Below are 14,420 nucleotides of genomic sequence, written 5' to 3'. Positions count from 1 at the left end.
AAGTTGGGGGGAAGTACAATGCAATTGATTCCTGTTTTGAAATATTTCACACGTTTCACACTTAACAGAACCTTTAGTAAAATTCCTCGGTGCTTTCCAAAAAGTTTATTTTGTGTGTATGAATATTTTGTTCGCATGCACGTATGAGCACCATGTGTGCCTGTTGGATCCCCTGGAACTGGGGTTATGGATGGTTGTGAGCCATTTTGTGGGTGCTGGGAATCGAACTCCGACGCTTTGAGAGTAAAATAAATGCTTTTAACCACTGAGCCATCTCTCCCGCCCCATTCTATGTCTTTTTTTTTTTTTTTTAAAGATTTCAAAGTGCAATTTAAAAACCGTAGCGGTAGCAACACACAAATGTAGAATGTGATCGTTTCCATTGACTGTTTCTGTTTATATTTAGCCAAGCATTGAATACCGCTTCTCAGTACTTTCTTTTTTTTTTTAAATTCTGAATATTAAGTGACTGAATTTTTTTAAATATTTATTATGGATACAATTCTGTTTACATATATGCCTGCAGGCTAGAAGAGGACACCAGACCTCATTACAGATGGTTGTGAGCCACCATGTGGTTGCTGGAAATCGAACTCGGGTTCTTTGGAAGAGCAGGCAATGCTCTTAACCACTGAGCCATCTCTCCAGCCCCCTTCTCAGTACTTTCTAAACCTGCCTCTAACAGCATCAACAGTGTAGAACCACTTTTTAGGAGTGAAGTGGAGCCAGCAATTTGTAGTTTCAAGGGCGATTTAATGGCGATTTAAGCTTGCTTAGTTCAGCTTTGAGACATTGTTTGAGTTTATGGCCTTGCACTGTTTTAACTTCTATAGAAGCTGGTATTGAAATTGAGCTTTAAAATGCTACTCAGCTTTATAGCCTACCCAGAGGGCATAGGGCACTTGGCAAAGCTGTAGGAGCTGTAGGCGGAATTCAAAGGATTCACCTATGGTCAGGAAATCAGAGGAGGCCTGGGGGAAGAAGGAGGTGCTGTCAAATATATATATATGGTATATGTGTGTGTGTGTGTCAAGCTGTAGGAGGAATTCAGAGGATTCACCAATGGAAATCAGAGGAGGCCTGGGGGAAGAAGGAGGTGCTGTCAAATATATATATATGGTATATGTGTGTGTGTGTGTCAAGCTGTAGGAGGAATTCAGAGGATTCACCAATGGAAATCAGAGGAGGCCTGGGGGAGAGGGAGGTACTGTCAAACAGCAAAAGCTGCAGTATCAAAGAATTCAATTATAGGATGATATCTTTTGGTATCTCTGATACAACAGTGAAATTAAAACCACCTACTTTCTTAAATGATAAATTGAAATTCCTCAAGGTGAAAAACTCTTGCTTAGGAGAAGACATTATTAATAAGTTCAAATTAACTACAGACTGGGAAAACTAATTTTAATACATATACCCGAAAAGAGTATATTCAGAATATTTAAAGAACTGCAATTCAATAATTTGAAAAAAAAAACAATTTTTAATTGTTTTATAATTTATTTTTATGTGCATTGGTGTTTTGTCTGTCTGTATGTGTGTGTGAGGGTGTCAGATCTAGGAGTTACAGTTGTTAGCTGCTGTGTGGGTGTTAGGAATTGAACTCAAGTCTTCTGGAAGAGAGCGGCTTGCTAATCACTGAGCCATCTCTCCAGCCCCCAATTTTTTAAATTGAAGAAAATTTTACTAGACGTCGCAAAGGAAAACACAGGAAGGGCCAATAAGTACCTAACACATTGAGATATCATTGTACACCTACATAGAATGGTTGAAATTGAACAGATTTACCCACCTTTAAATGCTTTGGATTTCTCTCTAGCTTTGAAGCCTGTCCTGGAGCAAGTCTTGTAGATGAGGCTGGCCTTGAACTCACAGAGATCTGCCTGCCTTTGCTTCTGGAGTGCTGGGATTAAAGGCCTGTGCCACTACCACTGGGCCAAAATTTTGAATTTTTTTATATGCCTTGGTGCTTTGCCAAGATGTACATCTGTGTTAGGGTGTTGGTTCCCTGGAACTGGAGTTATAGACAGTTGTGAACTTCCATATGGGTGCTAGGAACTGAACCTGAATCCTCTGGAAGAGCAGTCAGTGTTTTCAACTTCTGAGCCATCTCTCCAGCCCAAACTTTAAATGCTAAAACGCAATGTTTGCCTCTGTCTTCTTAATGTTTTCAGCTGGAGCTGAGAATTAATTTGCCATAAAACAAATAAAAGCTTATTAAAAACATGTTTTACATGGCAATGCTGCCCTAATAAGGCACTAAAGACCCAGACAATAAGGATCCAAGAGTTCAACAATTATACATTGAATTAGACAGAGAATAGTAAGTTATGAATAGAAAAAAAATTTACATGGTGAGATTGGCAGTTGGAAGTAATTTTGGTAAGGTTTGCACAACTCCGTTAGGTTCAACTCCCCATTCACGGTAATAAGAAGGTGGCTTTGCTTCTACCTTCAAGAAACAGAGAGATCAGAATCATCTTCGTGTCTAATTCCAAACAGTGAATGTTAATGCAGCTCTTTTTTTTTTTTTTTTGGTTTTTGGAGACAGGGTTTCTCTGTGGTTTTGGAGACTGTCCTGGAACTAGCTCTTGTAGACCAGGCTGGTCTCGAACTCACAGTGATCCGCCTGCCTCTGCCTCCCGAATGCGGCTCATTCTTAACTCCTTCACTTGCAAGCATTTTCAACAGTCAGATCGCTCACTACAGCTGACATTCTTAAATGTACACTTCCCCATCAACCAGTAATATAGGCATGCATTCATAATGAAAGCATATACCCCATTCACGAAGATTTATACATGAGTATTCTGAGATGCTTAATTCCATTTAAATTTTTTTTTTCTTTTTGTGCATGTTCCTGGGGAGGGGAGCAGAGGTTAATTTGTAGATGTTGGTTTTCTCCTCTTTCTTTTTCTTTTTAGTTTTTCCAGACAAGGTTTCTCAGTAGGTATGGAGCCAATCCTGGAACTCGCTCTAAAGACCAGGCTGGCCTTGGAGATCTGCCTGCCTCTGCCTTCCGAGTGCTGGGATTAAAGGCTTGTGCCACCACCTCCAGGCCTCTCCTGCTATTGTTGACTCCTTGATTGGACTCAGGTTCTTAGGCTCGGTGCCAAGCACTTGTACCCACTGAGCCACCTCACCAGCCCTATTGCTGAATTCAAAATGGCATGAAACTTGAGCTAAACCAAACAGCTGTCAACGGATGAATAGATAAATTCTGGTTCATCCATACTGGGGAATACTACTTAGGAATACAAAGAAATAAACTACAAAGATGAATCTGTCATTTGCAGAGTGAATGAAGCTAGGCAGAGAGAATATGATTCCATGCATGTGAAATTCTAGAACAGGTGAGTAATCTTTGTGGAAAGCATAACCTTGTGCTGGTAGAAAACGGGGATTGACAGTGAAGGCCTTAGTAAACTTTCTGAAGACAACTTATTCTTTTATCAATGGAATGTGAATTTCAAGAGTATAGACATTTACCAGACTTGTGTTAAAACACAAAAGATATGTTTATTTCACTCTATTGCTATATGTGGCTTATATCCATTTTTTAAAAATAAAACAGGGTGTTGTAATTTATTTAAAACCAGCAGGAATGGAGTCACACCATACAACAGGGATCATATGGGAATTTTATTTTAGAGAGAGAAGGGGCAGAAAAAGGGTACAGAGAAGGGGGTAGAAACGGGGGGGGGGCAGAGATCAGTTCCTGGGGACAAGAGTGGCAGAAGAGAGAGAGAGTGGGGGAGGGAGAGAGAGATGGAAGGTGGGCAAGTGTAGAATTAGGAGCAGCGTGGCTGCGCCCCCAGCACCCGGCCGCCCGCATGGCTAGCTTATGCCCGAAATAATTACACGGAAACTGTATTCTTTTAAACACTGCCTGGCCCAGCTAGTTTCAGCCTCTTATTGGCTAGCCCTTACATATTAATCTAACCCATTTCTAATATTCTGTGTAGCCCACGAGGTGGCTTACCAGGGAGGATCTTAACCTGCGTCTGTCTGGAGTGGGAGAACCATGGCGACTCCTCGACTAAGCTTCTTTCTCCCAGCATTCTCTTCTGTTTACTCCACCCACCTATGTTCTAACCAAAAAAGGGCAAGGCAGTTTCTTTATTATAATTAACCAATGTCCTTCCTCCATCTGGCAAGGTCTACCTTTTTAAAGGGAACATAGTGAAAATGTATAGGAGGTGCTCTCAGTGGCTCCTGTCAGAACCCCAAGGGTAGGCCAGTAGATACCTGAATACAAACACAGAGCCTCCCTATATGATGTCCAGGCCAGTCATGAACTTACACTTTCCTGCCTCAGCCTCCCAAGTGCTAGAATTATATACAACCATGCATAGCAATACCTGCATTTTAAAACACATTGTGGGAGCCTAGCCAGTTTGGATGCTCACCTTCCTAGATCTAGATGGAGGGGGGAGGACTTTGGACTTTCCACCTGACTGCTAATCAGTCAAGAGAGGGAGGGGGAAAGGAGTGGGGAGAGGGGAAGTGGAGTGGGAGGAAGGGGAGGGAAATGGGAGGATGGTAGGAGGCAGAATTTTTTTTTCCAAGAAAAAATAAATAAATAAAAACATAATACAATCATATTTTGTATCCTTGAAGTCACAACTTTGGACTCAGTTAACATTTTCTGGGATATTAGTTTGATGTAGTAAGAGCCATCACATTGATAAAATGGACAAGCAATTTGGATCTGAAAAAAAAGTCAAAATCTGTATTCCTGTAGAGTGCACTTATTTTGCAGAAAAGTATGACTGCATAAACAGTAAGACCCACATATGCTTATAACCAGGTAACTGGTTATGACTTGCTCATGTGGCAAGACAGGAACTCCACTGAATTTTCACTGAACCTGAATAAGCCTAAGAATTCTGTGTTTGTGTGTACGAATGAGGACGGGGAAATCAGGTGTGGTTCTCTATCACTCTTCATCTGTTCCTTGAGGTAAGGTCCTTCCCTAAACCTGGGGCTTGCTGTCTTTCTGACTAGGCCAGGAGCCAGCGAACCCCAGTGACTCTCTTGTCTCAGACCCAGGCCTGTGTCAGGCATGTACCGGATGCCTGGCTTGTTACATGGGTACTAAGACTCAAACTCTGGTCTTCATGATGGTGCTGTCAGCACTCCATCTCTGAGCCCTGTCTTCAGCCCCAGAGATGACATTCTGTGGACAGTGTCATCACAAAGCCAGCAGTCCACAAAAGACTCATTATTGTTTTCCTTGTGTATACTTACTATGACTAAAGGCTATAAATCTCAACAGAATACTATAAGAATAGAATAAATAATATAAATTTTCAATGTTTAAACCTAAGTAAAAAATAAATATGTAGACTTGGCTGTATTGTAATTTAAAAAGTAGTACGACAGAAAAAGAGGCCACGTGGGGTTTTATTTATTTATTTATTTATTTATTTTTTGAGGCTGAGTTTCTCTGTAGCTTTGGAGCCTGTCCTGGAACTAGCTCTTGTAGCCCAGGCTGGCCTCAACTCACAGAGATCCACCTGCCTCTGCTTCCCGAGTACTGGGATTAAAGGCGTGCGCCACCACTGCCTGGCAGGGCGGTTTTTTACTAGGGGAAAGAGAATGGGAAAGGAGGAGAAAGGAAGGGGGAAACCAGCTTCTGGGGACAGGGGCAGCAGGAGAGAAGAGAGAGGGAGAGAGGGAGGGGGAGAGAGGCAGAGAGAGAGAGAGAGAGAGAGAGAGAGAGAGAGAGAGAGAGTCAAGGTCCAGCCTTTTTTTTTTAAAAATATTTATTTATTTATTATGTATACAATATTCTGTTCGCGTATATGCCTGAAGGCAGGAAGAGGGCACCAGACCTCATTACAGATGGTTGTGAGCCACCATGTGGTTGCTGGGAATCGAACTCAGGACCTTTGGAAGAGCAGGCAATGCTCTTAACTGCTGAGCCATCTCTCCAGCCCCAAGGTCCAGCTTTTAAAAGGGAAGGTAGAGCCAGCCAATTAATCTGCTTATCTCAATGTGCTTCTGCAGATATTTAGAAAAGGCGGGCAATAGTGACGCCATGTTACAAGCCTTAAGGACAGCTGAAGTCCTTAGGTCCCTGAAAATGGCCACAGTATTAAAAAAAAGAAAAAGAAAAGGGAAGGTAGTGAATGTGCACAGGAGGTGCTCTTAGTGGCTACAGCTGAGGATGTAACCTGTTTGGACCCCAAGGGCAGGTCAGTACAGATGCCTAAATACTATAATAGGCTAAACTGGGACTAGGTATATAGACCAAGCTAGCCTTAAACTCATCGTCTGCCTCTACCTCCAGAGTGCTATGATTAAAGGTGTGTGTCACCCTGGATAAATAAAAACTTTAAAAGAAATAAAAGGTATCACCTATGATTCTGAGACAAATTAGGATGGGAGGTAGACACAAATACATCTTGAACATAATTTTATTACATGAAAATTGAATTACTGTTTGGGTGTTATGAGTGTCTATATATTCAGAGAATATGCAGGTGACAAATTCTCTAAAAATCTAATATGTACAGTTTTTCAGATTTCCTTGAGCCTGGGCATGGTGGTGCTTGCCTTTAGTCCTAGCAATTGAGAGGCAGAGGCAGGTGGATCTCTGAGTTCCAGGTCAGTCTAGTCTACATAGGGAGTTCTAAGACAGCCAGAGCTACACAGAAAAATCCTGTCTCAGACAAAGGGGAAAAGAAATTCGGTATATCTAAAACTTAGCAGGCTAATTTTTTAAAAATGTAGGTTTGTAGGCCGAGCTACATGCTTTAGTTTAGAACTAGGGTAGAGCCAAAGAATCTGGGAATGATTAAATAACTCAGTGACTTTGATAAAAAAGAGGTTACTGTGGAGGTGCCTTTATTCTGTCTGAAGTGAGAAGAGACTGATGACAGGGAGACCAGAGTGAGCATGGTAAGTAAATCAAGCAGAGGCAAGAGCAAGGCAAAGTGCTTCAGTCTTTCCACTCTGCATCACAAGAGAGAGAACTCTAAAATCAAGTTAAAAACACTGGGGGAAATCTTTAATACTGATCTTAACAAAATGTTGATTTGATGTAAGCTGCAAAGCAAGTAAGATGGTTCAGAATGAGATGAGAAAAATTAAAAAAGATTAAAAGATTAAATTGATACATAATAGAAAATAAAATGTCAAAAGACATCTTCATAACAAATGCTGAATGTCTTTCCATATATCTAAGAATGGGCAGTAGAAACAATATATTATATAATATATACTATAAACATAATATCAGGAATAATGAAGAGAATAATCTTCAACAGGTATTTCAAATGTATACTTCCATGATCCTTGATGTTACATCAGAATTCAGCAGCAGTTTGTGTTGCCTGAAAAGAAGATCACAACAGGCTATAAGTATTTTACATTAAAACTACTAACCGATGATCCAGGTTATGGATCTAGCTCAGGTACAACACTTGCCTAGCATGTTCAAGAGTCTACATTCAAATCCTTGAAAACCAAACCAAACCAAATTCCTAAGTCATCATAAACTAAAACCAGACCTATGTTCTTGAAGACAGAAGAAGCAATGTTCACATTCTATACCATATTATAATATGTATTATATCAATACACATGCACGTACACAATTGCAAGTTATTAGGACTTAACTGTGAAATATATAAAGACTCCAAAAAATTATTTCTCTAAAATTGTAATATAAAAAATTATGATGGATCTAAGACACACTTAGGTTACATTGTGAGTTTTGTACAGAGGGATTGGCCTTTGGCGAGACACATGCAGTATAGAAGGGATAAGGAAGGAGGGATGCTAGTACAAGCAATAAAAGGAAGACTTGAAGGAAGTTGTGGTCTGGATGGAACTCGAAGGACAGGGCATCTAGATGTGCAGAAGCAGATAAAGGAGGAAAGTAGCCTTGATGCTTCAATCTCAGAATTTCTATATTAGAAGACAGCAACACAGTTTCATAGTTCATAAAAAAGATAAATCACTAAACTACTCTGAAAGCAAGACAGAGAGAGAGACAGACAGACAGACAGAGAATGAATGATGACAGGTATATAAATATGTAATTTTTTTTTTTAACCTTCTTTTAATGGGGTCTTGAGGACAAAATTCTCTTTACATTCATGGTGAAAAGCCTTGGCAGGGTCAAAGTGTTTGATGCCCAAAGCTTTATTCAACTCTCCCTGAAGTCTGAGTTCATTTTGTTTCCTTTTAAAAAGCTGAGATCGGAGTTTTGACACCTCCTAGATAAGAAAAACACAAATAATCACTAAAACACAGTGGTAAAATGTGTTATCATTGTTGCAGACATATTCCAAAAAGTTGCTTATATATCATAACTAATGGCAAAAGTAACTCTTACACATTCACAGAAGATTTAATTACAAAGTGATTTGGAACAGTTCATACAAAGTAAACAAGCATTTCAAATTTTCTTTTCCTTCTATAGTTATGAGTATACTTTTCTGATCAAAAGTGAAGTGAAAATAAATTGCCCTCAAATCAGCTTTTGGCTTGACAGGCTTCCTAGTAAAACTAATTAGTATAAAAAGGCAACCATCACATTCTTCCTCTAGAAATGGTCCTCTTAAAGCACAATAACCAAGGAAAAATTAGCTGTTCAAAATGATCCGCAAGCTTTTCTGGCATTTGAAACCAGTGAGTTCATTCCCTCCATACTAGAAAGCCCATCGCCAAAAACACAGGCTTTCCTTCTCCCCAGCTCCTGAAGACTCCCACCCATAAGCCCATTTGTCAGCAGCTCCTACTTGCTGAGGCTTGTCCACGGGCAAATGTCTTCTGCTCAGCTGCAGTTGTGCAATGGTGTTCTGCAAACACTGATCACCCTAGCTCTAGCTCATTACACCAGTTCCATGGAGATGCAAGAGCGAGAGAAACTGAGGCTATTTCTCATATCCTTTCCCTTCAAGTCACTAAGAACCATGGCTCCAATGGCAGAGGTGGTACCAAGAGAGATTACATGGCCCCAGTTTCAGTTCTCCAGTCCTAGCTCAGGGTGCTCAAGGGGAGTAAGACAGAGTAGGACAGAAGACAGCAGCCTCCTGGAGTTACAACAAAACCCTGCACAAGATGGCTTACAGCTCCTGCATATATAGCAGGAGGAATTAAATCAACATTCAATAGATAACTATATACTCAGGTCTACAGCAGAACAATTCATAGCAGCCAAGCTGCAAAATAAGCCTAGATTTTTATCAGCAAGTGCACAGATTTAAAAAATGTGAATGTGTATGCCGTAAATAAAATACAAATTGACCTTCTAGAAGGAAAAAAGTTAAATAATCATTTTTTGAATATGACTTATCTTCATGTATTTACAAAAAAGAAATGGTTATTTTGTAAATAGAGAAGAACGTGTAAAACTTTATACAATCAACTAGGTGGTGGTGGGTGCACACCTTTAATTCTAGCACTTGAGAGGCAAAAGCAGGCAGCTCTCAGTGAGTTCGAGGCCAGCCTGGTCTACAGAGTGAGTTCCAAGACAGTCAGGACTACACAGAGAAACCCTGTCTCGAAAAACCTAAACAAACACAAACAAAAAACATTTTACACAGTCAACTACAGCAGCAATTATAAAGCTAAGTAAAACTGAATATCCATCCAGTCAACACTAAATAAGTTCATTAATTCTCAGATGAGTTCTCCCCTATAAATTGCTCAGTTTTTCTAGTTTTTAGTATATCTGAATACAAGTGTTATTTTACAAACCGATTTGAGTTGGCTATTTTCGTCTTTCAATTTCACAACATGCTTGATTTTTTGCTTTAGATTCTGGTGACCCAGGAGCTCTGCATAGGAATCTCTGATTTTATTTAGCTGCTCCTGAGTTGCACCCCGTTCATTCAACAATGCCTGCCTCTCTGCTTCAAAGGCATCCAGTTGTTCCTGGAAAAGACACATATTTGTTTTTAATGAATTTGAGACTTAAAATTGTTAAACCTGTGCATCCTTCTGCTTCTGCCCCAACACCAGTAATTAAAACCATTTGTGACTACATCTGGCCTAAAGTCATTAAATCTTATTAAGTTCATATAAAGCATAAAGATAAATAAACAAAAATAACACACCAAGCAGTATTCACACTTTTCTTGAAGGCTGTTTAATTTCACTAAGAAAATCATTTAAGCTTTGCATTTTTTTACTTTAAGTATCATCAAAACAGAAAGCAATAAAGATCCATCCAGCTGTCTTTTTTTTTTTTTTTTTTTCCTTTGAGACAGGGTTTGTGTAGCTTTGGAGCCTGTCTTGGAACTTACTCTGTAGACCAGGCTGGCTTCGAAAGAGATCCTTCTGTCTCTGCCTCCCAAATGCTGGGATTGAAGACATGCACCACCACTGCCAGGCTAGCCAGCTTTCTTAATCTATCAGTAAAACAGTCACTTTTGTAAACAGTATCTGCTTCCAGTCCAATTAAACCTTTTTTTTTTTCTTTCTTTTTTTGGTTTCTCGAGACAGCGCTTTTCTGTAGCTTTGGAGCCTGTCCTGGAGCTAGCTCTTGAAGACCAGGCTGGCCTTGAACTCACAGAGATCCACCAGCCTCTGTCTCCAGTGCTGGGATTAAAGGCGTGCACCACTGTCGCCCAGATAGTATTTATTTTTCTTTGTAGGCTTTTTTTTTTTTATTATATTTTTGAAATAAAAGGTGTCAATATGTAGACTTGGCTGTCCTGGAATGCACTATCAGGCTGGCCTGAACTTTACTGCCTATTTTTGCTTCCTGGGTGCTGGGATTAAAGGCATCTGATAACCATGCCCACCACCTTTTCCTTATAAAAAGACCAGTTTATTGCCATGTATGGTGGACTATGGCTATAAATTCTCCATTCAGAAGCAGAAGCAGGAGAGTCAGGGATTTAAGGCCTTCCAGTAGAAACTTGGAGGCCAGCCTAGGTCTCAAGGACACAAAGGTAGTCAGGTGTACAGGCAGAGTCATCAGGACACAACTTGGGAATTAAAAGAGGAGCCCTTCAAACCCCAGGCCAGGCTGCTTGGCACAGCAAGTACCAGGCCAGTTTGGAGCATAGAGCAAGACTCCCATCTAAAAACCAAAGGACAAAATATAGTACAAAGATCAGTATACTAACCTGAAAAATACTGAGATAGATCATATCAAAATACACACAACAAAGTAAAATCAAGAGAGCCTTCAGGACGACTAATTACAAGCTGTTTATTAGAAAGTACTTTTTAAATAGCTATATTAAAATTTTATGACTATGAAGTTTATTAACTGTATTTCAATAAAGCTGAAGAAGTTATAAATAGTAATTTTTAGCCCTTAGCTTTTGGTTTTATTGTTTTCACATAGTGCTTGGAATTCAACCCTGGACTTTGTACATGCCAAGCACCCTACTCATCCCCAGATTAAAAAAAAAAATTTTTTTTTTTTTAATTTTGAGACAAAGTTTCTCTGCATAGCCTTGACTGCCCTGGAACTCACTCTGTAGACCTGGCTGGCCTTTAACTCAGAGATCTACCTGCCTCTGTCTCCCAAGTGCTGAGTACCAGATAAAATTGGAGAACTGTTAATATGCAGTTCAACTGTAACCATGACTACATAATGAAGAGTAATACAGAAGCAGCAAGTCATAGCCAAGACTCACAGGAAAGAAATGCATTCTTAAAATAGATCCAACTAAGTTTATTTATTTTTACTTTACTTTCTGTGTATGGGTATTTTGCATGTATGTCTGTGTACCACATGGCCATAGAGCCTGAAGAAAGTGTTGGATCCCCTAGAACTGGAGTTATAGGCAGTTGGGAGCCACCATGTAGGTGCTAGGTTTGAACCTGGGTCCTCTGGAAGAGCCAACAGTACTCTTAAACCCTGAGTCATATCTCCAGCTCATGAAAAGTTAATCATAAGCAACACACCTGAAAAGGTTTAGTCTTGTTATAAAGTTCTTCATAAAGGAGCCGCCATTTATTACTTTCCACAGTTAACTCTGCCACTGCATCTTCTTTCTCTGCTTTCCTGTATGGGAAAAGTAAATTTAAAAATTATTTTTCAATTTTTTAGAAAAAAATAATGCATTACACGGCACTCAAGGTCTAAGCCTGAATTACCTTGTCTCTTCCTCTTCGAGTTGCTTCTTAAAGTCTTCATCCTGTTGTCTGAGTTGATTTTGCAAATCAGTTATTTTCTTAAGAGATGAAACTGTGATTTCTTTAATTTCTGCTTCTTTCAATGTTGATCTGTTCTGCAGATCTAGAAGCATCCTTGGATTTGAGAAAGAAGAATCCACTAATTATCTCACAGACATTTTAATTTTTATCCCTTCTTTTCGGAGAAAAGAAACACAAAGCAGTAGAAGTTCTTAAAAATTTCAATTCTAATTGGATGTGGTGGAAATTTGCCTTTAATTGCAGCATTTGGGAGGTGGAGTCAGGCAGATTCTCCATTTGAGGCCAGCCTGCTCTACATAGTAGGTTCCAGCCAAGAATACACAGTGAGTTGAGACCTTGTCTCAAAAAACAGAAAACTTTTTTTTTCCTTATCTGATGTATTTGAGCTACTCACCTTGCGTATTCTTGATTTGTGTTCTCAGCTGTCAATATCTGATGCTGAACATCTTCCACATTCTTCTCTGCCATGGCTACTCTTTCTTGTAGAGCCACGTTCTCCAGCTTCAGCTCTTCCATTTCTTTAAGGGTCGATGTTTTATAGCTTATTGGAGAGAAAAAGTAAGACACTTCTTTGTTACTACTGTACACATGACAAAGTTTAGATCTTATATACTTCTTGGCAGATGAAAAAAACCTTATTATCATGTGCTCACACAGGTAACAACTTAGTACTCTGAGGTAAACACTAATGAGTTTACATAACATTTTCTGTTTAGGAGTCGCTGGCCTGCAGGTATGTGAGCTACAGATGTGCAGTGTCCATAAATCCAGAATATGACATCTGATATCCAGATCTAGAGTTACAGATGGCCGAGGCACTCTGTGGGTGCTGGAAATCAAACATAGGTCCTTTGGAAGAGCACTTAGTGCCTTTAACCACCGAGTCCTCTCCAAAGCTTTTGACCTTTTTTTATAAAGGAGAAATTAGTGCCAGGGTGTGGTAGCACACACCTTTAATTCCAGAACTTGGGAGGCAGAGGCAGGTGGATATCTGTGAGTTGAAGGCCAGTTTGATCTACATAGAAAATTCTAGGACGGCGAGAACTACAGAGACTCTGTATCCCCACTCCCCCATAAGTGGAATAGGAAGCAGACAGGGTAGGGGTTGAGGGAAGTGAGCACTGTATGAAATAACACTTAGGAAAACTAGTGCTACCCCATGAGGACGGACTGAGAGAGGAAGAGAATTGTGTGCTAAGAAGGTGCTGGGAATGAGTGGTCCTTGAGAGGTAAAGAAGAAAGTGAGGGTCAACTGGGTTGTTTTCTTTTCTACTTTATGCATTTAAAAATGACTTCACATCAAATTGACTGAAAACACCTCTAATTTTCTTTTTTGCACTCTGAGATAGGGTCCCACTTTGTTGGACTAGAAATCACTCACTATCCAGTTCATTCTGGCCTCTACCTTACTGAATTCTGCTTTACAACGCCCGAGCAAAGGAGTGCAGATGAGCTGCCAACCCTGGTCAAGAAAAATTGAGGGACAAGGAAGAAACGATACTATACGGTCACTGAAGGTTAAAAAAGCTAAAATATTAGCTTCCACACAGTCGAGCATTCCTGTAACACCAGCAATCAGAGGCTGAGGTAGGACTTCCATGTGTTTGAGGCCAGTCTCGGATAGTACCAGGCTAACCAGAGCTACCACAGCAAGAGAGTGTAAGGAAGGGGTAACGGTTGGGGGAGAGGGAAAGAAAAGCAACAGAGAAACACGAGACTAAAGAATTAGTGAATGAAGATGTAAAAGCTTTTATTTTTTAAATGATGTTATGGCGCTAAAGGTCCGCGTGGGTTTGAAGTGGATGGTAGGAAAAGAACACCAACCTACGTGCATTAAGATTACGAGACGACACTAGTGCCCATTCACAGCCAGGCTTTATGGGATGTAGCGTAATGGCAGTCATCCTCTACGGATTACTTTGTTCAGACTTCTGCAGTAAACACATCTCCCCACTCATACATTCCACAGTGAACACCACAAAGAAAAATACCTTTCCAGCTGAGCAGTGACCTCTTTAAGATCGTGCACTGTATCATTATACCTCTCCTGTAAAGTCGTGGTTGCTTGGATGTGAGCAGCATTACTTTTCTCAAGCTCAACTTCTTTCCTTAGAACAAGGAAAAATTACACGAGATCATAAACTGCACCATGTGTCGCACATATCCATTGCAACAGCTGCTGTATAATTTAAAAATACACATTTATGACTTAGACTCATAGCATGAATGCTTTACTTTATTTACCAGCTTCTATATATACTTTCCTTTCTTTTTTTTTTTTTTTTTTT

General features: G+C 40.0%; 1 protein-coding gene and 1 non-coding gene across 2 annotated transcripts in view; one reads left to right on the top strand and one right to left on the bottom strand.

The window, feature by feature from the left end:
• The first annotated feature begins 5,970 nt into the window (after nt 1-5,970).
• Nucleotides 5,971-6,100, top strand: LOC126499527 (small nucleolar RNA SNORA33). Its single transcript, XR_007591095.1, has one exon. It is a non-coding gene; the product is annotated as a small nucleolar RNA SNORA33 (small nucleolar RNA).
• Nucleotides 6,101-6,988: 888 nt separating this feature from the next.
• Nucleotides 6,989-14,420, bottom strand: part of Hmmr (hyaluronan mediated motility receptor) — a 25,664-nt gene continuing 18,232 nt past the window's right edge. The window contains exons 12-18 of the mRNA XM_050138640.1: nt 14,124-14,240; nt 12,527-12,673; nt 12,073-12,225; nt 11,881-11,980; nt 9,715-9,891; nt 8,066-8,228; nt 6,989-7,340 (exon numbers count right to left, since the gene is read on the bottom strand). Of these exons, the coding sequence (XP_049994597.1) occupies nt 7,321-7,340; nt 8,066-8,228; nt 9,715-9,891; nt 11,881-11,980; nt 12,073-12,225; nt 12,527-12,673; nt 14,124-14,240 (877 nt within the window). The 3' untranslated portion in view covers nt 6,989-7,320. The remainder of the gene's footprint in view (nt 7,341-8,065; nt 8,229-9,714; nt 9,892-11,880; nt 11,981-12,072; nt 12,226-12,526; nt 12,674-14,123; nt 14,241-14,420) is intronic.

This window comes from Alexandromys fortis, unplaced genomic scaffold (assembly GCF_014885135.2).
Source record: "Alexandromys fortis isolate MF-2015 unplaced genomic scaffold, M_Fortis_MF-2015_v1.1 scaffold_11, whole genome shotgun sequence".
NCBI lineage: Eukaryota > Metazoa > Chordata > Mammalia > Rodentia > Cricetidae > Alexandromys > Alexandromys fortis.
Note: the sequence above shows the minus strand (reverse complement) of the source record. Positions and strands in the feature narration are given on the sequence as shown.